At 45.7% G+C, this 26,884-nt stretch overlaps 2 protein-coding genes and 1 non-coding gene across 4 annotated transcripts in view; 2 read left to right on the forward strand and 1 right to left on the reverse strand.

The window, feature by feature from the left end:
• The window catches only part of Ubtd1 (ubiquitin domain containing 1), a 72,395-nt gene extending 58,235 nt beyond the window's left edge, over positions 1 to 14,160 (reverse strand). The window contains exon 1 of the mRNA XM_004669906.2: positions 13,804 to 14,160. Within this exon, the coding sequence (XP_004669963.1) occupies positions 13,804 to 13,873 (70 nt within the window). The 5' untranslated portion in view covers positions 13,874 to 14,160. The remainder of the gene's footprint in view (positions 1 to 13,803) is intronic.
• Positions 14,161 to 14,711: 551 nt separating this feature from the next.
• Positions 14,712 to 26,884, forward strand: part of Mms19 (MMS19 homolog, cytosolic iron-sulfur assembly component) — a 54,682-nt gene continuing 42,509 nt past the window's right edge. For both annotated transcript variants that reach the window (XM_045141575.1, XM_045141576.1), the window contains exon 1: positions 14,712 to 14,834. In XM_045141575.1, coding sequence (XP_044997510.1) covers positions 14,729 to 14,834 — 106 coding nt within the window. In that variant the 5' untranslated portion in view covers positions 14,712 to 14,728. The remainder of the gene's footprint in view (positions 14,835 to 26,884) is intronic.
• Positions 18,923 to 19,029, forward strand: LOC123458086. The gene has a single exon (XR_006635385.1). It is a non-coding gene; the product is annotated as a U6 spliceosomal RNA (small nuclear RNA).

Consider the following 26,884-nt stretch of genomic DNA (forward strand, 5'->3'; position numbering starts at 1 on the left):
ACAAGGAGGATCAGAAGAAGTACTGCAAATGCCTACAGTAGTACATGCAAACCAACAGGATTTGAATCCAAGTGTAGGGACTGCTTATCTAAGGAAAAATGACACACACACACACACACACACACACACACACACACACACCACCAGTAAGAGGGGCTGTCTGCTGCTAATCTGGCTTACCTGCTTCAGAGGAATGTGCAAAGCTCCTGGAAGGAAACCCCATGAGGTATCAAAGACATTCTGCCAAACTGAAGATGGGTCACAGCTAATGAGGCACCCACCAGCCTTGACCTACTGAGCAAGTGATGTCAGTCTGTTCAGAGATAGCTAGAAAACAGCCACTGATTGTTGCTGGAATTACCAGCAAGCGTTCCCGGGAGTGCTGCCAGTCATCTGTTACTAACGAGAGTTGAAGTTCACACATTTTTGTGAATGATTCACATTTTTAAAAATGAAGCTAGATTCAAGGCTATCCCCATAACATAACTGTCTGGCAGCTTGCTTACAATCTGCCTTCCTGAATAAATGGAATTATAAGAATGGTAGATAACTCAGTGAACAACTGAGGAATTAATCTTATATCTGAAATTCATCAGCTATTCATCTTAACTGGGGAGGCTGGATGGAGGATGAGGACAGCTTCCAGGCATGGTAGTAACAGTAAATAATAACTAACATTTATTGCATATTTAATATGCCCTAGGCACAGTTGTTTTTTTTTTTACCCACAGTAACTCATTTAATGCTCATGACAACCCTTTCAAGGAGGTACTATTATTTACATTTCACAGATGAAGAAACTGAGGGCCAAAAAATTCAAATTAACTTGCCCAAGATTACAACTGGAAGATCTGAGATGGTAAAATGCAAACATACTAAATGAGTGAAACATTTGCTATACCTGTCATAATTACCTGTCACCAAGAGAAAACTATCTTCTGATCTTTCTCCCTGCAAGACCTTATTTTATTATTGTTATTTTTAGTTTTTCAAGGAAGGGGCTCGCTGTAACCCAAGCTGACCTGGATCACTCTATAGTCTCAAACTGACCTTGAACTCACAGTGATCCTCCTACCTCTGCTTCCCAAGCTCTGGGATTAAAGGTGTGAGCATCAAAGGAAATTCATGGCAGCCACTGCTATGCACACTGACTGCAAGAAAGGGTCAGAGGATCATACTTCCCAGGCTAGAGTTGAAGATAGCAACTCTGCTTCTCAGCAGAACAAAGGTCAGCAGACCTCAAGTCTTCAAGAAAACAATGAACTTGCCTTTCCATTGCTTCTAGCAGCCCTCAAACAACAGTTCAGGCACATCTATGGAGCACCCACTTTATACCAAGAGGAGGGTGCCTGGTTTTCTCCATGTTAGGTGTGGTCTGGGGCCAGAAAACTACAAGTGGCAGGTAAGGAGAGGGAGGAGAATGGCTACAGTCCTGGAGCTGGGCTGCCCTCACACCTGTCAGCCACCATCTCATTATCATTCACACTCATTATCACACTTAATCCCTGAGTACTAAATGGTAGAGACTGGTCCCGACTTTACAGATACATAAACTGAAGCTATGCCTCAGACTTTCACACCCAGTAAGAAACCTAGGAAGATGGTTCAGCTGTTAAAGTTGTCAACTTGCCAAGCCTGCTTGCCTGAGTTCGATTCCCCAGTACCCATGTAAAGCCAGATGAACAAAAGCCGGATGCAGGTGTCTGGAGTTTGCAATGGCATCAGGCTATGGCACACCCATTCTCATTCTTTCTCTCTCTTTCCTCCTCTCCTCTCTCTGCTTGCAAATAAGTAAATAAAAATGTTAAGGGCTGGAGAGATGGCTTAGCAGTTAAGCACTTGCCTGTGAAGCCTAAGCACCCCAGTTTGAGGCTTGATACCCTGGGACCCAAGTTAGCCAGATGCACAAGCAGGCGCACGTGTCTGGAGTTCATTTGCAGTGGCTGGAGGCCCTGGCACACCCAATCTTTCTGCCTCTTTACGTCTGTCGCTCTCAAATAAATAAAAATAATACATATAGATATAGATATATATATAAATTTAAGAATAAAAGAAAGCAGTGGAATCATTGCCCCCCCCAAGGCCTCTGATGCTTATTAATAAATAACCCAGGGCAGCTAAGCAGCCTCATCAAGTCCTAGCATCTTCGCCTGTGAAAGGGGAAAAGTGATTCCTGCCCTGCCTACCTACCAAGATAGCTATGCATATCAAATGACACATAATAGTCAAGAAAGTACTTTGAAAACTACAAAATGCTGAGCAAAGCAAGAGATCATTCATCTTACTAATTACGAAGAGTGACACCTGATTCGGCAAGCACTTTGCTGACGTGACTCGCCCCCTGCCTCTTTTCCCTTGGGAATTTGGGAATCATTCAAAGACTGTAAAGTGCTAGCACTCCTTTCGTTAAGACCCTAGCATCTGGGAGTTGGAAAGTGGGGGTTCACTGTGAGAGAAAGCAGAGGAAACAGCAGCATTTGCATTCTACTGGCAGTTTCTCTTTAGGAACACAATCTTGGCTGGGATTCCATTGCTTCTAGCAGCCCTCAAACAACAGTTCAGGCACATCTATGGAGCACCCACTTTATACCAAGAGGAGAGTGCCTGGTTTTCTCCATGTTAGGTGTGGTCTGGGGTCAGAAAACTACAAGTGGCAGGTAAGGAGAGGGAGGAGAATGGCTACAGTCCTGGAGCTGGGCTGCCCTCACACCTGTCAGCCAGGGGCTTTCCGTGGGGTGGGCAGGGCTAAGACAGGAGCTTCCTAGAACTGGAGTCCCAGTACTCAGGCTGGCTTCCAGCGCTTACTCTTTTCAGTGGTGTGAGCACTAAAATTCATCTTCCACAGGGAGAACCGTTCCCTTTGGTATAAAGAGGCACAAATGAGAGAGGCCTGTGAAGAGGTCTGTGAAGACCCTTGGAGGTAACTCAGTAGAAAACCTTTTGTTGCTATTTTTGTTTTGTTGAGATAGGATCTTTTTAAAAAAATTTTTTAATTTATTTGAGAGCAACAGACAGAGAGAGAAAGAGGGAGATAGAAAGAATGGGCATGCCAGGGCTTCCAGCCACTGCAAACAAACTCCAGATGCGTGCACCTCCTTGTGCATCTGGCTAATGTGGGTCCTGGGGTATTAAGCCTTGAACCAGGGTCCTTAGGCTTCACAGGCAAGTGCTTAACCACTAAGCCCTCTCTCCAGCCTGAGACAGGGTCTTGATACTCATAGTTTCAACTGGCCTGGAACTCACGCTGCTATTTAACTTATGGCTGATCCTACTGCCTCTGCTACTGGGTATAGGCCCAGCAATAAAACACTTTTTTAAAAGAAAATCTCAGCACTTGGGAGACAGAGGCAGGAGGATTGCAAGTTCCAGTCTTGCCTGTCTCAAAAAAAAAAAAAAAAAAAACTGAAAAATAAGCCAGGCATGGTAGCACACGTCTTTAATCCCAGCACTTGGGAGGCAGAGGTAGGAGGATTGCGGAGATCTAGACTACATAGTGAATTCCAGGTCAGCCTGGGCTAAAGCAAAACCCTACCTAGAAAAAAATTTTTTTAAGAAAACTTAAAAACAACAATTATAGGAGACTCTCTTCTATTTCAAAGACAACAAACTATGGTGGCTAACTAAAACTTTGTGTTCAAGAGATCAGCATTCACACTAAACTACAAGCTGTGTGGCCTTAAGGCAGCAAGACTGCCTCTCTGGGGATCGTCTCTTCACCTGTTTAAGAAGTGATAATAGCAGCCCTGAGGGTGACTGTGAAGATTCATCTGAATCCAGCACCTGCTGCTCTTGGAGCGCTCTTGGTGCCTGCCAGGTGTGCTGCGGCAGTTTGAGTCCTGGAGAACAACAAACCTGCAGCCAACGGGCTCATCTGGGAGATCTAGGCTTGGGCTCTGGGAAGAGTGCAGTATGGGCCCTCAGCTCTTAGAAGCAGCCTCCCAGAGGAAACAGGAACCAATGAGGAGCCATCCTATCACAATAAGCTCCACATTGATACTACAGGGGTTCCAGCCCTCTTCCTTTCTTTTCAAGATTTATTTTTATTTATTTATTAGAGAAAGAGAGAGAGAGGAGATAATGGGCGCATCAGGGCCTCCAGCCATCGCAAATGAATTCCAGATGCATGTGCCACGTTGTGCATCTGGCTTATGTGGGTTCTGGGGAGTTGAACCTAGGTCCCTAGGCTTCATGGCAAGCGCCTTAACCACTAAGCCATTTCTCAGCCCTTTTCTTTTCTTTCTTTTTAAAATCTTTTTGTAACTTTTTTGTTTTATTTTATTTGAGAGATAGAAAGAGGCAGAGACAGAGAGAGAGAATGGGCACACCAAGGCCTTCAGCCACTGTAAAAGAACTCTAGACGCAAGTGCTATCATGTGCATCTGGCTTGCTTGGGTCCTGGGGCATCAAACCTGGGTCCTTCAGCTTTGCAGGCAAATACCTTAACTACTAAGCCATCTCTCCAACCCCCTCTTCTTTCTTAAATAAAGTTTTTGAGTAAAATATCTTTTGGGTGGGCTGGAGAGATGGTTTAGCGGTTAAGCACTTGCCTGTGAAGCCTAAGGACCCTGGTTCGAGGCTCGGTTCCCCAGGTCCCACGTTAGCCAGATGCACAAGGGGGTGCATGCGTCTGGAGTTCGTTTGCAGTGGCTGGAAGCCCTGGCACGCCCATTCTCTCCCTCTCTCCCTCTATCTGTCTTTCTCTCTGTCTGTTGCTCTGAAATAAATAAATTTTAAAAAATGAACAAAAAATATTAAAAAAAAAATACCAAGCCACTACTCTTATAAAAAAAATATCTTTTGGGGTCCCACTTCTGCCAAGAAGGTGCTTCACACATATGTGAATTCAACTACCCAAAGCTACATAAAGGCATTTATACTGTATAGATTTTACAAATCCTTATCAATTAGTTCAGAAAGATTCCCATCCAAAATTCATTTTAGCCTGTTTGTTTGTTTGTTTTTTGAGTTAGGGTTTCACTCTGGCCCAGGCTGACCTGAAATTCACTATGTAGTTTCAGGGGGGCCTTGAACTCATGGCGATCCTCCTACCTCTGCCTCCCAAGTGCTGGGATTAAAGGCTTGCGCCACCACGCCCAGCTAGCCTTTTTTTTTTAATTTAAGGGTTTTTGTTTTTTGTTTTTTGTTTTTGGTTTTTCAAGGTAGGGTAAGCTGACCTAGAATTCACCCTGTAGTCTCAGAGTGGCCTTGAACTCATGGTTATCCTCTACCTAGGGACTAAGCAGACCACAATGCCCAACTACTTTTATAGTTTTGTATTTTAAAAAGACCTTCAGCCTAAGGAGATAGCTAAGTTAGTAAAGATCTTGCCTAATAATCATGAGAACCTGAGTTTGATCCCAGTACCCATGTAAACGTGCTTGAAGCAGGGATGCATGCCTGTAATTCCAGAGCTGGGGAGGTGGAGAGAGGAGGACCCCTGGGGCTCACTAGCCAGCAAGTCCAGCCTCTTTGGTAAGAACCAAGCCAGTGAGAGACCCTGTCTCAAAAACAGGTGGATGACATGAACACTTAAGGTTGTCCTCTGGCTTACACACACATTCACACACATACACACCCATACACTTAAAAAAAAGCAGCAGCAGCAGTTGGGAGTGGCAGTGCACACCTTTAACCCCAACACTTGAGGGGCAGAGGTAGGAGGATCACCATGAGTTTGAGGCTATTATGAGAATACATAGTAAATTCCAGGTCAGCCTGAGCTAGAGCGAGACCCTACCTCCAAACCCCCCCCCAAAAAGAAAAAAGAGCTGGGCATGCTTTTAATGCCAACCCTCAGGAGGCAGAGGTACAAGGATCACCGTGAGTTCAAGGCCACCCTGAGACTACCAAGAGAACTCCAGGTCAGCCTGAGCTACAGCAAGACCCTATCTCAAAAAAAAAAAAAAAAAAAAGAGAGAGAGAGAGAAAGAAAGGAGGGAAAAAAAAAGTAAGAAAGTAAGCAAAACAGGCTGGGGAGGATGGCTCAGTGCAGTGACTGCTCAGTGGGCAAAGTGCTTGCCACGGGGGCATGAAGACCTCAGTTTGGGTCTCTAGAAGCCATACAGATGCCAAGTGAAATGGTGGTGGTGCACTTATAATTCCAACGCTTTGAAGGCAGAGATGGGGCATCCTGCAGTCAAGATGGCTAGCTAGACAAGCTCAAATTGGTGATTTCTGGGTTCAGTGATAGAGGAATGCACACACATTCACATACATCTTTCCACACATGTGTACCCACATACAGAAACATGCAGAACACACATATCAAAACATGGGGGGGAGCTGGGTAGATTGTTCAGTGGTTAAAGTCACTTGCTTGCAAAGTTTGACTGCCTGGGTTTGAGTTCCGAGTACCTACATAAAGCCAGACACACAAAATGGTGCAAGCATCTTAAGTTTGTCTGTAGTGGCAAGAGACCCTGGCCCCCCACCCCCTCACATACACACACTCTCTCACTGTTCAAATAAATAAATAAAAATAAAAAGCAAAAAGAAAAGGGGGATATAGAGATGGCTTAGTGGTTAAGGCACTTGCCTACAAAACCAAAGGACCCAGGTTCAATTCCCCAGTCCCCATGTAAAAGCCAGATGCACTGGGTGGCACATGCTCCTGAAGTTCCTTAACAGGAGCTGGAGGCCCTGGTGCCCTATACTCGCTCTCTCTTCCTCCCTCCCTCTTCTTCTCCTTCATTCTTATTCTCTTTTAAGAATTTTTTAAATTATTTATTTATTTATTTGAGAGCAACAGACACAGAGAGAAAGACAGATAGAGGGAGAGAGAGAGAATGGGCGCGCCAGGGCTTCCAACCTCTGCAAACGAACTCCAGACACGTGCGCTCCCTTGTGCATCTGGTTAACGTGGGACCTGGGGAACCGAGCCTCGAACCGGGGTCCTTAGGCTTCACAGGCAAGCGCTTAACCGCTAAGCCATCTCTCCAGCCCTTATTCTCTTTTAAATAAATAAACATACACACACACATATATGTAAGCTTCAATGATTTGCAGGAAAAATCACTGTCTTTTATGTAAAAGTCCTGTAGATTTGAATAGAAACTTTATTTATTTATTTGAGACAGAGAGGGAGGGAGGATGACAGAAAGAGAGAATGGGCAAGCCAGGGCCTCTAGACATGGCAAACAAACTCCAGACACATGTGTCATTATGTGCATCTAGCTTATGTGGGACCTGAAGAATTGAACCTGGGTCCTTAGGCTTCACAGGCAAGCACCTTAACCGTTAAGCCATCTCTCCAGCCCATGAATATAAACTTTCTATGTTCACAAAGTCCTTTTCATCTAGAATCTCTCTCTCTTAAGTCTTGCCACCTCTCTGAGAGCTGAGCACTAATGGGGAAACTGAGGCTCAGAAATTGAGAACCTCATCAAAGTCAGACAAACAAGTAGGACAGAGCAGAAAACCAAGGTTTCATTTCACAGCATTGCCAGATGAAAGCCTGGGTAGACCGTATGACCAAGAAAGGACTTTTAAAATCAGTGTTAGCTTAGTTCATCTTTATAATGTCTTGTTGCAATAAACTAGAAATATTATTCTTATATACTTGGAGAAAGAGAAAAGCATCAGAGCACAAAACAAATTGGCCTGCCTCCCCAACACCCCCCATCATAGAAGTGGCATAGAGGAGACTAAATAACCCCTCCTTTTTAAAAACATTTGACCTTGACTACTCCTTTCTTGCCCTCCAAGAATACAATCAATACTTGAAGGAGCCCAAGTAGTTTTTACACAGGCTGCACCATATTTCTGTGAATAAGGCAGGGAACAGATACCTTTGTTCTCTTTTTTAATAGCTGGATAAGAAAAAAGAGGTTAAAGAAATCTTTGGGTTCCTTTTCAGCTCACAGATTCAATGATTCTAAAAATTCTCTAGCAAATCAATGGTGAAGAGGCCTGGAATCCACATCACCTGACTTCCTGCCTCACATTCTGTGGGGCCACCTCTTCCCTCCCTATGTGTTAAGGACTAGAAACTCTAGCTAAGCTTGCACACATGAAATACAAGAAAGTGGTCCTGCCTTGCTAGGACCCTCATAGACGCTTCTCTGAGTTCTCCTGCTTCAGCCCTGGTTTCTCTCAGCACAGGCCCCTCAGGGCATCATGCCTTTACCCAGGTCTGATGGACAAGCTGGTATCTCCCTGGGAGATACCACCACTCAGATTGTGGCTTCATCTATTCTACCATAACACAAGCAGGATGATGGATCTCCTAAGGTGAGAGGTCAGTCAGGTGGGTTTTTCTTGCTCTTCTACAGACTCTGTTAATATAGGTTCATTACACACAAACACACACACACACACACACACACACAGAAGACATTTTCTAGGTACCTTCTATATGTCAGAGACTGCTTTTGGTACCAAAAATTAAATTTCTGACTACACAGAGAAAGGCATCAAGTCAATATGAGGTTATAGCATGAAAATGAAGAAACACAAAACAGAGGTAGGGGGTAGATGTCAAGAGTGGAGGGAAGGGCTGGACAGATGGCTTAGCAGCTAAGGCACATGCCTGCAAAGCCTAAGGACCCATGTTCAACTCCCCAGAACCCACATAAGCCAGATGCACATGGTGGAGCATGCTTCTGGAGTTTGTCTGCAGTGACTTGTTACAAGCCATGGTATGCCCATTCTCTCTCCCTTCCCCCCCCATAAATAAAGTTGTTGTTTTTTTTAAAAAAAAAAAAGAGCAGAGAAGGGATCTGGTTTTAAATACAAGGGCTGAGTAGGAAGGATCCCTTCACATCCCAGGGAGTTGAAAAGGGAATGCCAAACAAGAGATGGCGAGCTAAGGAAAGTAAACAGACAAATCTCCTTGAGCCTTGTAGCCCAGCACAAGGACACTGAATGATGGGGTTACAGGAAGGGCTGGGCAGAGCAGTAACAAAATCTGACTTATAGTTCATAGCATCACTGGCTGCTGTGATGGAAATAGTCTGCCAGGATACAAGAGAGGAAGCAGGAAAGCCAGGTAAGAAGCTGACTATGGCTTAGCCAGGGTGAAAAGTAGTGGAGATGGGCAAAGTCAGGTTCAGGATACACTGAGGTCAATGCCGAAGGACTTATTGATTAAATGGATGTGGTGCTTTAGAGAAAGGGAGACTCCAGAATTTTGGGAGGCTGGACAACTGAAGAAATAATATACCATTTACAGAGTCTGGAGCAGTTTTGGAAGCAGCAATGGTGGTGGAGGCGGAAAAGTTATCCTGGCTTGGACATGTACTTGTGAGAAGCTTTTGGATATCAGAGGTGTAGAGCAGGTAGAAAAATGTTCCAGCCTGGAGTTGGAGAGGATAGGCTGAGACTATAAACGTGGGAGTAACCAGCATATATAATACTGGACGATCTGCAATTTGCCCATATATTTACTATCTGTACCCTCCCAAGACTGTAAGCTCTGTGTGGCCAAGGACCTTGTCTAGTCACAGCCTGCAAATGTGTCTGATACAGAAACTATTTACTGAGCAAGTGGAGAAGCTACTCAATTACTCCACACAGCCCACAAAATGAAAAGTAGATTCCCTACAACCAGAGCACCAGGCCCAACCAGGACCCCCAAAGGCCCTAGGACTGTCCACCCTGAGCTTGAGATTCCAGAATGCAAGTGGGTATGCCTGGAATATCACACATATTTGGGTTTCAGTTCTGCCATATTCTCCCTGCAAAGGCTGGGGGCTGAGCTACTCCATCAAGTTCCTGGGCAGACACACTAATCTACCTGGGGTGGCAGGAACCCCTCCAAAGGAGTACATCAACAAGTAGTCTCAAAAGCATGCAAAAGAATACCCAGGAGCTGGGCGTGGTGGTGCACGCCTTTAATCCCAGCACTTGGGAGGCAGGGGTAGGAGTGTTGCCATGAGTTCGAGGCCACCCTGAGACTACATGGTGAATTCCAAGTCAGCCTGGGCTAGAGTGAGACTCTACTTTGAAAAACCAAAAAAAGATACCTCAGCACCCAGAAAAGTAGAATCTACACCTTATGGGGTAGGGCAGAGTAACAATAAAAAAAAAGTTAAAAATATATTAGTTTCTTAAGACATCTGTAATTGCTATTACCCAAGGTAAAATTCAAATGTGGCTAAATAAATAGGAGGAGGATCCCAAAAACTTTTTTTGTAGAATTTTTTTTTTCTTTTCTCAATGTCTCTTCCCTCCCAGGTACTACAGACCAAATCCAGGACCTTGTACTAGCCCGACAGTACTGAGTTGAACACCCAACCACTCAATCTTTTAATTTTTTATTTTTTGAGACAAGGTCTTATGTAGCCCACAGTGGCTTTTAACTCACCACATAGCCAAGAATAATCTTGAACTCCTAATCCTCATGCCTCCACTTCACAGGTATTGAGATTACAGGCACAGGCTACCTCACCTAGCTTTATGAGGTGCTGGAGATTAAACCCACAACTTTATTTAGGCAAGCCCTCTACCAACTAAGCTACATATCCAGTCCTCAATAATCAAATGAGATACAAATGAGAAATGAAATAAAGGTGGCTAATAAAATAATACTTGGGGCTGCAGAGATAGTTTAGTGGTTAAGGTGCTTGCCTAAAAATCCAAACAAAAGGAAAGAAAGAGTGATGGCAGAAGAAGCTGAGGAGTTTCAGGTGCTAGTCTCTCCCAGCCCCAGTGAAGGGCTTCTCATATTCCAGACCAGTGTTCTATCACTGAGCCAACCCCCAGCCCTAGGCATTAGTCTTACAATGTGAAAGCATGTACCTGTCAGAGGGTAAACTGCAGATGTCACAGGAATGTCAGATACATGCTGTGAAGTTAAGTAGGATTCCTTCCCTTGTACCAAATTTGTCATCCTCCAGAGTTCCTCTTGGCTTTGGACTTTATGAATAAAACTATTCATAGTGGGACCCACAGAATTAAAGTAACGATTCACTGGCAAGTAAAAAATATGTAAAGATATACTTCAGCAAAATGTTTATGTAAAATATTCAAGGGGTAGGATGAAGTCTGGTTAGCTTTTTAAAATCAACAAATTTTGAGTGCTTCCTCTGTATGAGCCACTGTGCTAAGTGCTGACTATGTACGTGGCTATGAGTAGGTGAGAGACCGGGCAGACCAATAAGTGGAGAAAACAGAATCCAGGTCTCCAGGTTTGCAGTGTGGTTGCTGATAGAAGATGGTGAGCTTCAAAGACATAACTAATAATAAGGAGTAGATAATTGTTAAGTAAGTGGCATAGGTAATGTGTCTGCAGAAGTTCTCACAAGAAGCAATCACTCCTGCTGGGGTGGCAGAATTGCCAGGCAGGGTGCTTCAAGAAAGATATGGATATGAGCAAAAAGAGTAATAGATATGAAAATATCATAATGAAGCCCATTATTTTGCATGCTAACTAAAAGTAAATAAATAAAAGAGGGCAGGGTGTGGTGGTATACTCCTGTAATCCCAGTATTTGGGAAAATGGAGGGTTCAAGGCCATCCTAAGCTACACAGCAATATAGGGGTTTCTAGGCCAGCCTGGGCTCCATAACAAGATCGTATTTCAAAACTGAAAAAGACAGATGGATTTGAGGTGTACCTTGAAGAGAAGAAAGGCTTTCATTAAGAAGGAAAAATGGCATGAACAAACATTGGTGGCCTTAATGTCAGGGAAGTGGAAGAAATTAGGTCTTAAAAGGACCAGGCCAGACATGAACAGTCTTGAAAGTTAAAGTTCTTTTAGGAATGAGAAGGTACAGAAAGATTTTTGAACATAGAAACCACAGGGTTTGGAACACATTAATTGGACAATCATCTTCTGGAGGGACAGTCTGTGCAGGTTTTGGATGAATGACTAGAGGTGAACTTGCCCTATGTGCAGAACTCACTTAAGCCTGGGAGAAGAGGTGGATTTGAGGTGACTGAAGTCAAGTGGGAAGGGGCAGGTTTGTAAGACTTGCTGAAGGAAAACCAGCATACCTCAGCGACTGACTGACCACAGGCAGAGTACAAGGCAGCAGAGTGTGTCAGCATCCAGCCTGTCAGGCAGCCCTCAAGAGTAAAAGAAAGATGGCTAAGGGAGATGCAGTACTTGCTTTTAGGGGTTGAATGTGAAAATATCTACACTACAGTGTCCAGTGGACACCTAGAGATGTTGGTCTGGAGTTCAAGTTACTGATTAGGAGGCAGGGGTTTTACTGATGGACAAAGAGCTGTGGAACTAAGATTTATCTGGTAAGGCAGTAGAATGAGAAAACCCACAATATCAAACTAAGATGTGGGTGGGCAGGAATGGCCAGAAAGGAGAGTGAGGGGATAAGGACAGAACTCAGTGTTAGAATGTGTGCCTAGCCTTCCAGTCCTCAGACAGTAAAGGAGATAAGAAGGATGTAAGGTGAAAGACAGGGAGGCCAGGATAACCTGAAACCAAGACAGGGAGTGGTGGGGAGAGGTTCAGGTAGGAGACAATTGTCAACCAAAAAAAAAAAAGGATGCTGCAAAATAAAAGATTGAGCATATAAATAAGGGTCATTTGTTGAATGAATGAACAGAAGTCCTTGGGGTAGGATATCAACTTTCCTCAGCCAGAAGAATGGACAGAGTTGCTCTCAAACAAGAGGATTTTAAGTTCAAGTTTACTCCATTCTTCCACGAAAACATGTTTCTGCCTACAGAGTCATCCTGTCCACTGCACAGACATCCTTCCCTGCTTCCCCTAGTTTTCTCCTCATCCTTCTTTTCACAACCCAAACAACACACTGGCGTGAAAGCAGACAGGAAACTCCAACTAGGGTTTCCACTTCATTAACAACTGCGCCTGTGGCTCCTCTTACATAAAGGGATATGTGGCAACAGGGCGAAAAGACTGGCTTCTGACCCCAGTTGCACTGCTAACTAGCTGTGTGGCTTTGGACAAGTTACTCAACCTCTCTGGGATTGAGCTTTTATACAGAGGAGGTAGATCTACTGGAGATTCGGACAAGTTTCCCCTTTCTGCTGTAGTCTATTTTCTCATTCTCAAAAGGTTCCTGCAACATGCTCTTGAGAAGTACAAAGCCCAGAGAAATGACTGTCAGACCTCTTCCAGGGGCGAAGAGCCAGGATAAGAGTATTGTACCAAGAAAGTAAAGACAGCCTTGTTGGGGCTGCTGAGGATAACAGCGAGCAGATCCCACTGTCAGCCTGGGAGGGATCCAACAAACCCTGATAACCTGTGCGCGGATACCATTCGTATGGCTGGCCTGGAAGGATCCTAAGGAGCCCGCGGGCAACTCTCACCTCGCACCTCACTTTTCCTAGACTCCCGGCCGGCCAGGAGACTCTCAAAAGCAAGAAAAAAAATAATATAACCAAGATTTCTTTGCCAGAGTCCTGCACTGCTTTTGCAAGTCGGATTCCGGCAACCACGATCTGCAACCCCATAATGACACAGTGACTCTCTGGAAGGAGCGACGGTGCTCACCTCTCGCTCTCTCCGAGTTCTGGGGACGCAGGCTACCCGTGCCGCGCCCCGACGGGCCGAGGTCCGACCCCGACCCAGGCAGCCGCGGCCAGCGACGCCCGCCCCGGGGGGCCCCCTCTCCGCCGGCCCCCACTGCGGTCTGGAAACATTTCCTGCCCCCGCCCCCACCGGGACCTTCCCGGCCGGAGCGAGTTGGTCTCGCGGCACGGGTCACCACTTGCAGTTGCCCCAACTCGCTCCCCAAGCCACTCCGCGCCGGGGAGGGGCAGCCCGGGGCGCCGGGAGCCGCGGGAGGTCGCTCGGGATCCCCTTTCCCCAGGGTTCGGGGCCAGGAGGACAACCGGCAAGGGTGCCTTAGCTCAGCTTCCTTTCCCCCCGGCGTTTACCTGCTCGCTTGCGGGGGTGTCCCGGAGCGGCCGGCCTCTCCCGGCGCTGTCTCCCCACGCAGTTGCCCATGCTCACTCCTCAGCCGGTCCCCATGCACCGGAGGCGGCGGGCTGCCGGGCTGACCGCTCCACGCTCGTGTCCCGGACCGCGGCGTCCCGGGTCAACCGCTCCTGCAGCCCGACATCGGGGAGCTCCCGTATCTCCCCGGGGGCGCACACCGTGCCCGGCGCCGGCTTCCACACAAACTTTGAGGGCCAGGGGACAAGGGAGGTGGCCGGGCCAGGGGGCCCGCGACAGTGCCCAGCCCGGCTGGAGGGGCGGAGGGAGGGGGCGGACACCGCCGCAGTTACTCTGGGATCGCTTGGGGCTCCCAGCTGGGGCCAGCCCCCCTCTCCCTCCCCCCCCTTGGAGCCTGTCACTCACCTGCCTAACCCCGCCCCCTGCCCAGCCCCGCTCCCTTCCGCCGGCTCGCGTTGCCCGCGCCGCCACCCGCCCCAGGTGAGCATGTGACCGGCGGCACCGCCCCTCGGGCCGGGCCTTGTTTTCTCATTGGCTTCCCCCAGGGTGCGTGCCGTCGTTCCCCTCCCCCGCCCGGGCCCCACCCAGCCAGGTGCCCGCCCCAATGTCTGTCTCCCGGGGAGCCCGGCCGGGAATTATGCGCCCTCCACGGACCCCAAGCAGCGTGCCCAGCGGGCGCGTCCCCCTCCCCGCGCCGCGCCCGGGCCCCGCCCTTCGTGGGGGGTGGGGAGAGGGACGGTCCAATCTCTCCTGGAACCGCCTGGCCGCGAGCCGGCAGACACGTGACCAGACAGCGTCCCGCCCCCTCCCAGCCTTCGCTCAACGATTGGCTCTGCAGGCGCGTGCGCAGAGACGAACGTCAGCTTCTACCTCCCACTTCCCCTCCCACGGCTTCTGGCTCGCGTCATGGCCGCCGCTGCCGGGGTGGCGGCGCCTCCAGGCGCCCTGTGGGGCCTCGTGCAGGACTTCGTCATGGGTCAGCAGGAGGCTCCCGCTAGCCAGGTGGCTGCAGGTACGGCAGGCAGGCGCCGCGAAGCTTCCACCGGGAACCAACCGAAGGGAGCGGCCTCGGCCCCGGCCCCGGCCCCGGCGCGCGGCGGGAAGGGAAATGAGGGGCACAGGTGACTTCGGTCGCCTCAGGGCTGCTTGTCGAGCCCTAAGAAGTTGCATAGTCGCTTGCATCTTCCGTAAAGGTTTATGTGCCTCGTCTCCCTGTAGTTCCTAGAGGGTCTTTACATTTCACAAATAAGGAAACTGAGTCCCAGTGGAGGCATGAGGGTTGCGCAGGGCCGGGCGGGAGTGGGGAGGATGGGAGCTGGGACCCAGACTCCGGATGGGATCCGATCGTGGTGCTGGTGCCCCAGACGGCGTCGGTGGAGTGTTAACGTGGGGAGGGGATGCGGGTTCCTGAGGCTACGCTCTGGTCGCGTGGCATCCTGGGAGTGGCCGGCGCCCCTGCTCTTTGAGTGGCTATGATGGGTGGGAGGGGAGGGGAGGGGAGAGGCCAGATAGGAATGGGGGTGATGTTCTGGTATCTCGAGACCTCACCTCCGCAGCTTGGTAGAGTCCTTATTGATTTTATGTGTTATCTTCGTCTCAGATCCCCAGTTTCAGGAAGGTCTTTTGAGTTTGTCTAAGATCTAAACAAGACAAAATTTCAGGCTTCCTTGGTATATTTCGCTCTTTTAGGAAAAAAAAAGAATCTAAAAAGTTATTGAGCCGGCCGTGGTGGCGCATGCCTTTAATTCCAGCACTCGGGAGGCAGAGCTAGGGGGATCACCGTGAGTTCGAGGCCACCCTGAGACTACATAGTGAATTCCAAGTCAGCCTCGGCTAGAGTGAGACCTTACCTCAAAAAAGTAAAAAAAGGTTATTGAAAGTTAGGAGGCTTTCAGACTCAGATTTAAGTAACAACACGAAATGGATATAGATACACTTGAGGGGGGCCAATTTTGTGTGTTTGGGACAAGTGAAGGGCATGTTTAGGAAATTGAACGGGTTAACTTGAGGATATGTGAGAAGTGAATAGTGAATCTACTGGAAGTAAAAGTTGGTTCTGAGCTGGGCGTGGTGGCGCACACCTTTAATCCCAGCACTCAGGAGGCAGAGAGGTAGGAGGATCGCCACGAGTTTGGGGCCACCCTGAAACTTCATAGTCAGCCTGAGCTGATTGAGACCCTACCTCGAAAAACTAAAAGGAAAAAAAAAAGTTGGTTCTTAGCAACATTCCACTTCGATTCAGTCATTTTACCTTAGTGATTACATATTTTTCACCTAACATGATAAAAAGAAACTGGAATATAAATATAAGTTATATTAGCACTGTGGCCACTAATAACTTATAGTGTGGTGGGAGAGACACCATGCTAAGGTAAGTGCAGGGTAGTTTGGAAGCATCAGAGAATAAAATGCCTGATGCTGGCTGGGCATGGTGGTGTGTGTCTAACTTTGGTAATGAATTCTAGTTTAGCCTATGCTGCATGGTAAGACCCTACCTCAAGGAAACAACAAAAGTCTCTTGCTCTACTGCTTAACATCTTCTGTGTTTGCAGGGCTTAGAATTGGCAGAGTGTTATCAGTGCTATTTCCCCCCATGTTTTATTATGAAAACAATTTCAAACATTAATCAAAGTTTAAACAAGTTTATAGAGCTTGGAAAATGACTCAGTGGATAAAATGCTTGCAGTACAAGCGTAAGTACCCGAGTTCAGATCCCCAGATGCCATATAAGTTGAATGCTATAGCCATAGCATCAGTAAGTACAGGGCACCTACAAGTGAGAAGGGAGGCAAAGACGGAAGAATCTCTCAGAGGCTTGCTAGCCAGCTAGCCTGCTGAATGCAAAGGTAAATAATGAGAGACCATGCCTCAAACAAGGTGGAAGGTAAGGACTGACACCTGAAGTGTCCTCTGACCTCCACATATATCTGCCCTCACAGCACACACCATCTAGAACCTATCATTAACATTTTTCTATAACTTAGGTTACCATATACCTATCCACTTAAATTGCGGGTATCGATGTACTTGTCTCTAAATACTTTGGCATACTTGTCATTGATAGAGTTTGTTTATGGTTTATTTTGGGGCAAAATTTATGTCCTTAAACTGAAGTGAACATTGAGTGTTGTCACATATGCATATATCCAAATAATCTCATCCCTCCCAAGATGAAGAATGTTACTATATTAGTGTTATTTATAAGTATTCTACATTTGTGCATTCTGAAAAGCAGTGTTTTTTGGATTTTTTTATTCATTACATTCTTTTAGAAGATGGCTTAAATAAGGACTGCTAAGTTCTTGTATTTTCATAAAATCTATACTTATGCCTGGAAAAAGGTCTAAACTGCGTTGTGCTTTGCGTTTATCTCAGCTAGCGGAATTTCTGTAACACCTGTTGTGGTTTAGCTCTCTTACAAAAAGATTAGTCCAGAGGACTAGTAACAGATAAAGCGTTGGGTATGTACCTTAGATTCCAAAAGAAGAATTTGAATAACCTGTTGTAGGCAATAGAAGTGTAGATCCTTGAGAAGGGTGTTGTAAAATGAAAGCAGATCTGGGAAGGATTAGGTTAGTATCTTCAGTTTTAGATCCCAGTCATAGTTTGGTTGTGGAAAGTTAATGGTTTTGAAGTATCTTCAGAATAAGACGTGCTTTCTAGTCCTCCAACTTAAGTCAGTCCTTGTTCTAGGTAAACTAAGAGACCAGCCTTCACAGTAGCAGTTGCTCCTACAAATTACAAATACAGAAGGAGCAACTCATGATTATAAATGCAACTACCACCAACTCTGTTTAGCACCTGAGGGTTCCTGGTGGGGAAGGGGAGGAAAAAAAAAAAACAAAACTTGTCAGCTCTAAAGAAGGTGCAAGTAATGGGAGGAAAATGACCTGGAAGCCTAAGAATTAAGGCCTCTTAGGCAGGTATTCAGAACTGCCATTACTTGACCCTAGCCTTTATTCTTACCACTGCCCTCCTGGACCTTTAGTTCCAGGCAACAACTTTCATTCTTTATATATACATTTGCTTGCTTGCTTGTTTTTGGTTTTTAAAAGTATAACCGGGCATGGTGGCACACACCTTTAATCCCAGCACTTAGGAGGCAGAGGTAGGAGGATCGCCAAGAGTTCGAGGCCACCCTGAGACTACATAGTGAATCCCAGGTCAGCCTGAGGTAGGGTCTCCCTCTGTCTCAGGCTGACCTGGAATTCACTATATAGTCCCAGGGTGGCCTCAAACTCATAGCAATCCTGCTGTCTCTGCCTCCTGAGTGTGCACCACAATGCCTGGCTGTTTTTATGATTTGTTTGTTTTTACTTGATAACCTTCATACATATATACAGTCTACTTTGTCATAATCCCCTCTCGCTACCCTTCATTGAACTTCTTAAATCCTGCTGGTCTTTCTTCTATTTGTTGATGTCTTTTTTCTCACCTCCATAATCCATGACAATGTGTTGATGGACCCACTATCATATAGGTCTTACACAGGTAATGACAGCTACTGTGAAGCATGAATGCACCAGTCACTTTGTGTCTGGAACACAACATTCCAAAGCATTCTTCTCCATCCTTTGGCTCATCTTTTATTTATTTATTTAGGAGAGATAGAAAAAGAGGCAGACAGAAAGAGAGTGAGTATGGGTGTGCCAGGGCCTCCTGTCCTGCAAATGAACTCCAGATCTCTGTGTCACTTTGTGCATCTGGATTTATATGGGTACTAAGAAATCAAACCTGGCCGTTAGTCTTCACAAGCAAGCACTTTTAGTTGTTGAGCCATTTCTCCAGTTCCTGGGTTCATTTTGTTGTTGTTGTTTTGTTTTGTTTTGTTTTTGTTTTTCGAGGTAGGGTCTAGCTCTAGCCCAGGCTGGCCTGGAATTCAGTCTGGGGGAGCACGTTGTAAGGAGTCCTACCCTTCTTTTGGCTCTTACTTTCTTTCTACCACCTCTTCCTCAGTAGACCCTGAGCCTTGGAAGCTGAGCACTCCTCTGTCACTTCTTTCTAGCACCATAATGCCTTCTAAGTCATCCCAAGGTCATTGCTATCTGAAAAGAGAAGATTCTGTACCAAAAGTGAGAGTAGCATTAATATAAGGGTATGGTGCTCGCTTCGGCAGCACATATACTAAAATTGGAACGATACAGAGAAGATTAGCATGGCCCCTGCGCAAGGATGACACGCAAATTCGTGAAGCGTTCCATATTTTTAATGGGACAAACTAACAAAAAAAAAAGAAAAAAAAATATAAGGGTATGACCATTAAGAGAAGTGCTTACTGGGCAGTTTGATGAGCATAGTATATACATTTAGCTAGATAGCAGCAGATGTTATACCCTTAGGGCTCATGACTACCCCTGTTTTAAGTTTTCAGTATCAGGGATATGTTTCCCCCCATGGAGCGGGCCTCCAGTCCAATTAGAGGGCAGTTGGTTTCCACCATGATAGACGTGCCACTATTGCACCCGTTGGCTCCTTTGGGTTGGCTGGCCAATTATAAGGCTTGCAGTGTCCACTGTTGAGTATTTTTACTGGTGGTATTTCTTTCTCCCATTGAACTACATGTAGAATGGCTTCTTCCAGCTTTCTTTCAGCTGGTCCACATGGAGGAGGTTATCAGCTCAGTTCTAGCAGGATTTCTCAGTGGCCCAAGTATGTGGAGTCTTCAGCAATAGGGTCTTACTATCTATTCCTGGTGGGAAACCAAGGACCTCGGCAATGGCCTATAATGTTTTGGGGGCATCAAGGACCTCCCTAGCCAACAACTCACTGAAGGTGTCCCATCCCTGGCACTGAAAATTTTCTAACAACAATCTATGGCTCAAACCGAAGGATTCCATATGATTTATTTGCATAGTCTTAGATTTTGATTAGCTCTTCCTCCACCTTTCCTTACTCAATCTCTTCCCCTGACCTCACTTTGGGCCTTTTCACTCCCGTTAATCTATTATTCTATTTGCATATATATAATACCAACCTATTAAGTACCCTCCTCCCTCCCTTTCTCTTCCCTTTATATCTCCTTTTTAACTTACTGGCCTCTGCTACTGATTTTTTTCCTTCTCACACAGAAGCTACAATCATGTAGCTAGGATCCACATATGAACATGCAGCACTTGGCTTTCTGGGCCTATAACTTTTTTTTATTTAAATATTTTTAAAAATTTATTTATTTATTTATTTATTTATTTGAGAGTGAGAAAGAGGGGGAGAGAGAGCTGACCAGTGAACCTCCATGTCACAAAGGATACTCATTATCTCTTCTCAATCACTGTAAAGTATGGCAGAGCTTTGGCTATTTGTGTGTGTGTGTGTGTGTGTGTGTGTGGTATATGTCAGGCATCCTCAATCAGGCTTCCACCTTATTTTCCCAAGAGAGTTTTTCACTGAACCTACAGCTTCCTATTTTTCATTTAGACTCATTGACCAGAGAGCCCCACTGGCCCTCTTGTCTCTAGCTCCCCTCAGGACTGGGCTTGATAAGCATGTGTCTCTGCCTGGCTTTTGTTACATGGGCGCTAGAGATCATGCTTGCAGAGCCTCGTGCTATAACATATTTTTGATTAACCTTCCTCCCATCTCCTTCCTTTCCCTGAACAATTTCCATTCTTTATTTCCCAAGTGCTTTTCTTTCCTGTTTCCTCTACCAGCTATTTCTGACCAGATGTCAGAGTCAAGGCACTGCTGCCCTCTTCCCCCCCACCCTATCTCTCTCACACATACCCATTTCTTTTCCCAGTCAGACATGTCACTTCAGAATCTTTTTGTTTGTTTGTTTGTTTTGGTTTTTTGAGGTAGAATTTCACCATAGCTCAGGCTGATCTGGAATTCACTATGTAGTCTCAGGGTGGCCTCGAATTCACAGCAATCCTCCTACCTCTGTCTCCCAACGGCTAGGATTAAAGGTGTGCACCACCATGCCTGGCCAGAATCTTTTTAATACTTATTTCTCAATCTCTCATGTACTAATTAACAGATTTATTTTGTAACTGTGCCTATGCACATGCCCATATGCTAGCTATCTATCCTTCTGTTTTTATCACCAAAGTCTCCTGGAACTAGTTTAAGTATATACACAGTAAAAACTGCTTATGTGAATGGACTTAGTTATGGTGGAGGAATGTAGAATTTGAGGTTGTACTAGTTGTAAGACTTGATGTTTGGAGAGATGGCTCAACCATTAAAGGTACTTGCCTACAAAGCCTGAAAGCCCAGGTTTAGTTCTCCAGCGCCCACGTAAAGCCAGATGTACAAAGTGGCACATGCATCTACAGTTCTTTTGCAGTACCAAGAAGCTCTGTTGTGCCTATTTTTTTTTAAATCTCTCTTGCTCACAAATAATTTTTTTAACTAAAAAAATATGCTTGCAAAAATTTGAAGAAAAAGGACCCACCAAGTGTGGTGGTGCATGGTTTTAATCCCAGCACTTGAGAGACAGAGGTAGGAGGATTGCCACAAGTTCAAGCCCACCCTGAGACCACATAGTGAATTCCAGGTCAGCCTGGGCTACAGCAAGACTGTACCTTGAAAAACCAAAACAAATAAAAAGAAGTAAAAGGAAGACTCCCCAAGATAATAATCCCAAGGGTTTAGAAATACTTTACCCCAAAATGGAGATGAAACCGGGCATGGTGGCACATGCCTTTAGTCCCTGCACTCAGGAGGCAGAGGTAGGAAGATCACCGTGAGTTTGAGGCCACCTGGAGAGTACATAGTGAATTCTAGGTCAGCCTGGGCCAGAGGAAAACACTACCTGGAAGAGGAGAGAGAGAGTGTGTGAGAGAGACAGAGGGAGGAGAGAAGGGAGCTAATTTTGGATAGAGTGATTTTTGGACATGTTAGATTTGCAGGTAATGAATTTAATTTATTTTCTGTTATTTGGGTTTTCCTTTGGTTTGGCCTATCATACTGTGTTTTGCCACTTTTATTTTATTTTATTTTTCCGAGGTAGGGTTTCACTCTAGCTCAGGTTGACCTGGAATTCACTATGTACTCTCAGGGTGGCCTTGAACTCATGACGACCCTCCTACCTCTGCCTCCCAGGTACTGGGATTAAAGGCTTGTGCCACCACGCCCAACATTGCCACATTTTTGATTGCCTGGAGAAACCATTCTTGAAATGAAAATATTGTTAAAGAAGAATTAAGTGTAGTTTGGAGAATTGTCTTGCATCATCAGCAGAAAGGTCATTTTTACAGCCTGTGACTGGAACCTGCTCCTGAGGGATTTTCCTCTGTTCTGCTCCTGCACATCTGCCCTCCTTGCCTTCAGCTGCTGCTCCAGACTCTCAAAAGGCTGAAGCTCCATCAGACAGAGGTCTGATTGTGCCTTCTAGGTCAGTGACCACATAAATACTGCTTTGATTCCTTCTCTGTGCTCCATACACACTGAGGAAAGTGCAGGGAGTTGGGAAGTGCTAGCAAGTTTATTGCTAGATAGCAAATTGTGAATACATTGGGAAAACTTAGACTTGTCTGTAATGGGAAAGGAACTTATTTTTTTCCTTAATGCCAGGGAATCTACCCTTGTGAAAATTAACTCTTAGCTTCTTTTAACCCAGGGGTATGATAGCATAACCAATACTATATTCAGAGGATGGAGAGATGGCTTAGGGGTTAAGGTGCCTGCCTGTGAAGCCTAAGGACCCAAGTTCAATTCCCTAGTACCCACATAAGCCAGATGCACAAGGTGCTACATGCGTCTAGAGTTAGTTTGCAATGGCTGGAGGCCCTATGGCACCCATTCTGTCCCCCCTTTCCGCTTCTTCCTTTCTCAAATAAAGAATTTTTAAAAAACAGAATATATTCAGGTATTCTGGTTATTTTCATTTGAGAGAATTTACAGTGCTAAAAGAATTAGTCACTTAAAGGCTGGGTGTGGTGACACACCTTTAATCCCAGCACTGGGGAGGCAGAGGTAGGAAGGATCACCATGAGTTCAAGGCCACACTGAGAAAACATAGTGAGTGCCAGGTCAGCCTGGGCCAGAGTACGACCCTACCTCCAAAAACAAACAAACAAAAAAAGACAGAAAAGAAAGGACAAAAAGATGGCTCTGTGGATAAAGGCCCTCACAGCTGTGTCTGAGTTGGATCTGCCCCGTCCTCTGCTCTGCTGGAAGCCATGAAGAAGGGCTTCTGTAATTCCAGTATAGTTGCAATGAGGTGGGTGGAAGAGACAGAAGAAATTCCTGGAAGTTTGAGACAGCAGGCCCAGCAAAGAACAGCAGCATGAGATCCAGAGAGAAGCCCATCCTAAAATGAGGTGGAAAGGCAAGAAATGACCTGAAAAGTCATCTGACCACTACATGTGTGCCTGTAGTCTTTCTCTCACACCTGCACACACACAAACACAAGCATTAGTCACTTAATAACTCAAACATGGTGTTCACACTTGTAATCCCCTCACTCAGGGGGCTGAGGCAGGAGGATTGTCAAAAGTTGGGTGCCAATTTAGGGTACATAATTCTGGGCTGGCCTGGGAAACTGAGAGCTTGTCTCAAAAACATTCCAAGCACCAGGTGTGGTGGCACACGCCTTTAATCCCGGCACCCTGAAACTGCATAGCGAATTCCAGGTCAGCCTGGGCTAGAGTGAGACCCTACCTCAAAAAACAACAAAATTCCAAGCAAATGCTTTTTTAAAAAATATTTTTATTTGAGAGAGGAAAGAGGCTGAGACAGAAAGAGAGAGAATGGGGCTGGAGGGATGGTTTAGTGGTTAAGGTGTTTGCCTGCAAAGCCAAAGGACCCAGGTTCGATTTCCCAGGACCCATGTTAGCCAGATGCACAAGGGGGTGCATGCTTCTGGAGTTTGTTTGCAGTGGCTGGAGGCCCTGATGTGCCCATTCTCTCCCCCCCCCACCACTTTCTCTGTCAAATAAATAAAATATTAAAAGAAGAAAGAGATAGAATGGGTGTGCCAGGGCTTCCAGCCAGTGCAGATGAAGTCCACATGCATGTGCCACCTTGTGCATCTCACTTACATGGGTCCTGAGGAATGAAACCAAGTCAAGTGCCTTAATCGCTAAGCCATTTCTCCAGCCCCCAACCAAGTGCTTTTAACTGATGAGCCATCTTCCCAACCCAGTAATTCATTTCCATAAACTCAGGAAGTATACTCCTGTTAACCACATTTCTGTTTCAGTCACTTGAGACATCATGATTGTTCTAAAGGTCTTTCTGCTCCAATAGTGGGATTCCTTAAAACTCCTTGTTTGTATTTTTGTCTTAAGCCCTAACAGAATCTGTTTTATAATAGAATTCCAATAAATGTTGAACAAAAACTACTTTTATAAGAAGCATGGAGGGATCCTGGCATCCTTTTAAAAGTATGGAGGGAACACAAAAGAGGAAGAAAGCAATTCTGTTTGGGGGAGTCAAAGGAAGAATTCACAGCAATGACACTTGAGCAGGGTCTTAAGGAATAGTGGAAGTTCATTAGATGAGGGCTGTGAAGGGGTGTTTCAGACTAAAGGATAGTTTCCAGTCTTAAAAGTTGAAGAGTTCAGCAGAGCTTGGTGGCACATGCCTTTAATCCTAGCACTGGGGAGGCAGAGGTAGGAGGATCTCCATGAGTTCAAGGCCACCCTGAAACTACATAGTGAATTCCAGGTCAGCCTGGGCTATAGTGAGACCCTACCTCGAAAAAAAAAAAAAAAAGTATGTTGGCATGTTTTTTGATTGAATAAGTCTTTTTTAATTATTTTTATTTATTTATTTATTTATTTGACAGAGAAAGAGGGGGAGAGAGAGAATGGGCACACCAGGGCTTCCAGCCACTGCAAATGAACTCCAGAGCATGCGCCCCCTTGTGCATCTGGCTAACATGGGTCCTTTGGCTTTGCAGGCAAATGCCTTAACCACTAAGCCATCCCTCCAGCCCTGAATAAGTCTTGTTGAAAGGAAAAACTAGAGGGTTTGGAAGCTAAGTTGTGAAAAACTTAAAGACAGGAGAAGGAAAAAATGAAGATCGGAGCTGGGTGTAGTCGTGCATATCTTTAATCTTAGCACTTGGGAGGTAGAGATAGGAGAATTGCTGTGAGTTTGAGGCCACCCTGAGACTACATAGTGAATTTCAGGTTAGCCTGGTCTAGTGTGAGACCCTACTTCAAAAAATCGAAAAACCAATAAAAAAAAAATGGAGATTGGTAAACAAATATTGTGTATTTCAGGGAGATAATTTTGCATATAGTATGAATAAATTGGAGAACTTTTATTTTATTTTATTTTATTGAGGTAGGATCTCACTTGAGCCCAGGCTGATCTGGAATTCACTATGTAGACTCAGGCTGTACTCAAAATTTATTTATTTGAGGGAGTGAAAGTGGACATGCCAGGACCTCTAGCCACTGCAAACAAACTCCAGATGCATGCACCATGTGCATCTGATCTGGCTTATGTGGATACTGGGTAATCAAACTGGGTCCTTAGGCTTCGCAGGCAAGCATCTTAACCCTTTTTTGTTGTTGTTTGTTTGAGGTAGGGTCTCACTCTAGCTCAGGCGGACCTTGAACTCACTATGTAGTCTCAGGGTGGGCTCGAACTCATGGCAACCCTCCTACTCCTGCCTACAGAGTGCTAGGATTAAAGGCGTGTGCCAACATGCCCAGCAAGGTGGGTTTTTTTTTTTTTGTCAGTTTATTTGTTATTTTCCTTACTTTTATTTACTATGTATATTAGCATCTCACCCATCATTCACCCTCATGCTTGTACTACAGTAATTCAAAATGAGCTCCCTATGAAAGCTCTGAAAACTAAACGGCTCCGAGGTAGCCAGGGTGTTGTGTTGCAGTGCGTTTAATCCCAGCACTTGAGAAGCAGAGGTAGGAAGGAGGACAGCTGTGAGTTCAAGGGCAGCCAGACACTAGATAGTGAATTCCAGGTCAGCCTGGGATAGAGACTTACCTAAAAAAAAACAGAGGCAGCTGGCTGTGGAGGTACATGCCTTTAGTTCTAGCATTCAGAAGGCTGAGGTTAGGAGAAATGCTATAAGTTCGTGGTCAGTCTGGGCTAGAGTGGCCCCCTGCCTTGACAAGAAAAGAAAAAGATGGGCTGGAGAGATGGCTTAGTGGTTAAGTCCTTGCTTGTGAAGCCTAAGGACCCCGGTTCAAGGCTCGATTCCCCAGGACCCACTTTAGCCAGATGCACAAGGGGGTGCACACGTCTGGAGTTCATTTGCAGTGGCTGGAAGCCCTGGCACACCCATTCTCTCCCTCTCCCTCTCCCTCTCCCTCTCCCTCTCCCTCTTTCTCTCTCTCTTGTGTCTCTGTCTCCTGTCTGTCACTCTCAAATAAAAAATTAAATTAAATTAAAATTAAAAAGAAAAAAGAAAGAAACAAAAATGTAAAATAAAATCTGAAGCAACTTCTGGGGGTATGAATTTGACTTTTAGTTTCTCTGCCAATGGACAATCATATCTTGGTTGGATCATCTAGTTTTTTTTCTCTCTTGAGGTAGGGTCCCACTCTAGCACAGGCTACCTGGAACTCACTCTGTAGTCCCAGCCTGGTCTAGAACTCACAGGGATCCTCCTACCTTTGCCTCCTGAGTGCTGGGATTAAAGGCTTAAAAGTATTTATTTATTACAGAAAGAGAGAATGGGTGCACCAGGGCTCTAGCCACTACAAATGAACTCCAGACACTTGTGCCACCATGTGCATCTGGCTTTTGGTTACTGGGAAATCGAAGCTGGGCTCTTAGGATTCATAGACAAGTGCTTCATTCCATAAGCCATCTCCCTAGCCCCATGGGAAAGGATTTTGATGTTACTAAAGAAAATTCATGGGGCTTTTTAAAAAAAAATTTATTTATTTATTTATTTATTTACTTGAGAGCGACAGACACAGAGAGAAAGACAGATAGAGGGAGAGAGAGAGAATGGGCGCGCCAGGGCTTCCAGCCTCTGCAAACGAACTCCAGACGCGTGTGCCCCCTTGTGCATCTGGCTAACGTGGGACCTGGGGAACCGAGCCTCGAACCGGGCTCCTTAGGCTTCACAGGTAAGCGCTTAACCGCTCAGCCATCTCTCCAGCCCTCATGGGGCTTTATGTGGGTAGTAGGGCATTG

This window comes from Jaculus jaculus, chromosome 1 (assembly GCF_020740685.1).
Source record: "Jaculus jaculus isolate mJacJac1 chromosome 1, mJacJac1.mat.Y.cur, whole genome shotgun sequence".
Taxonomy (NCBI): domain Eukaryota; kingdom Metazoa; phylum Chordata; class Mammalia; order Rodentia; family Dipodidae; genus Jaculus; species Jaculus jaculus.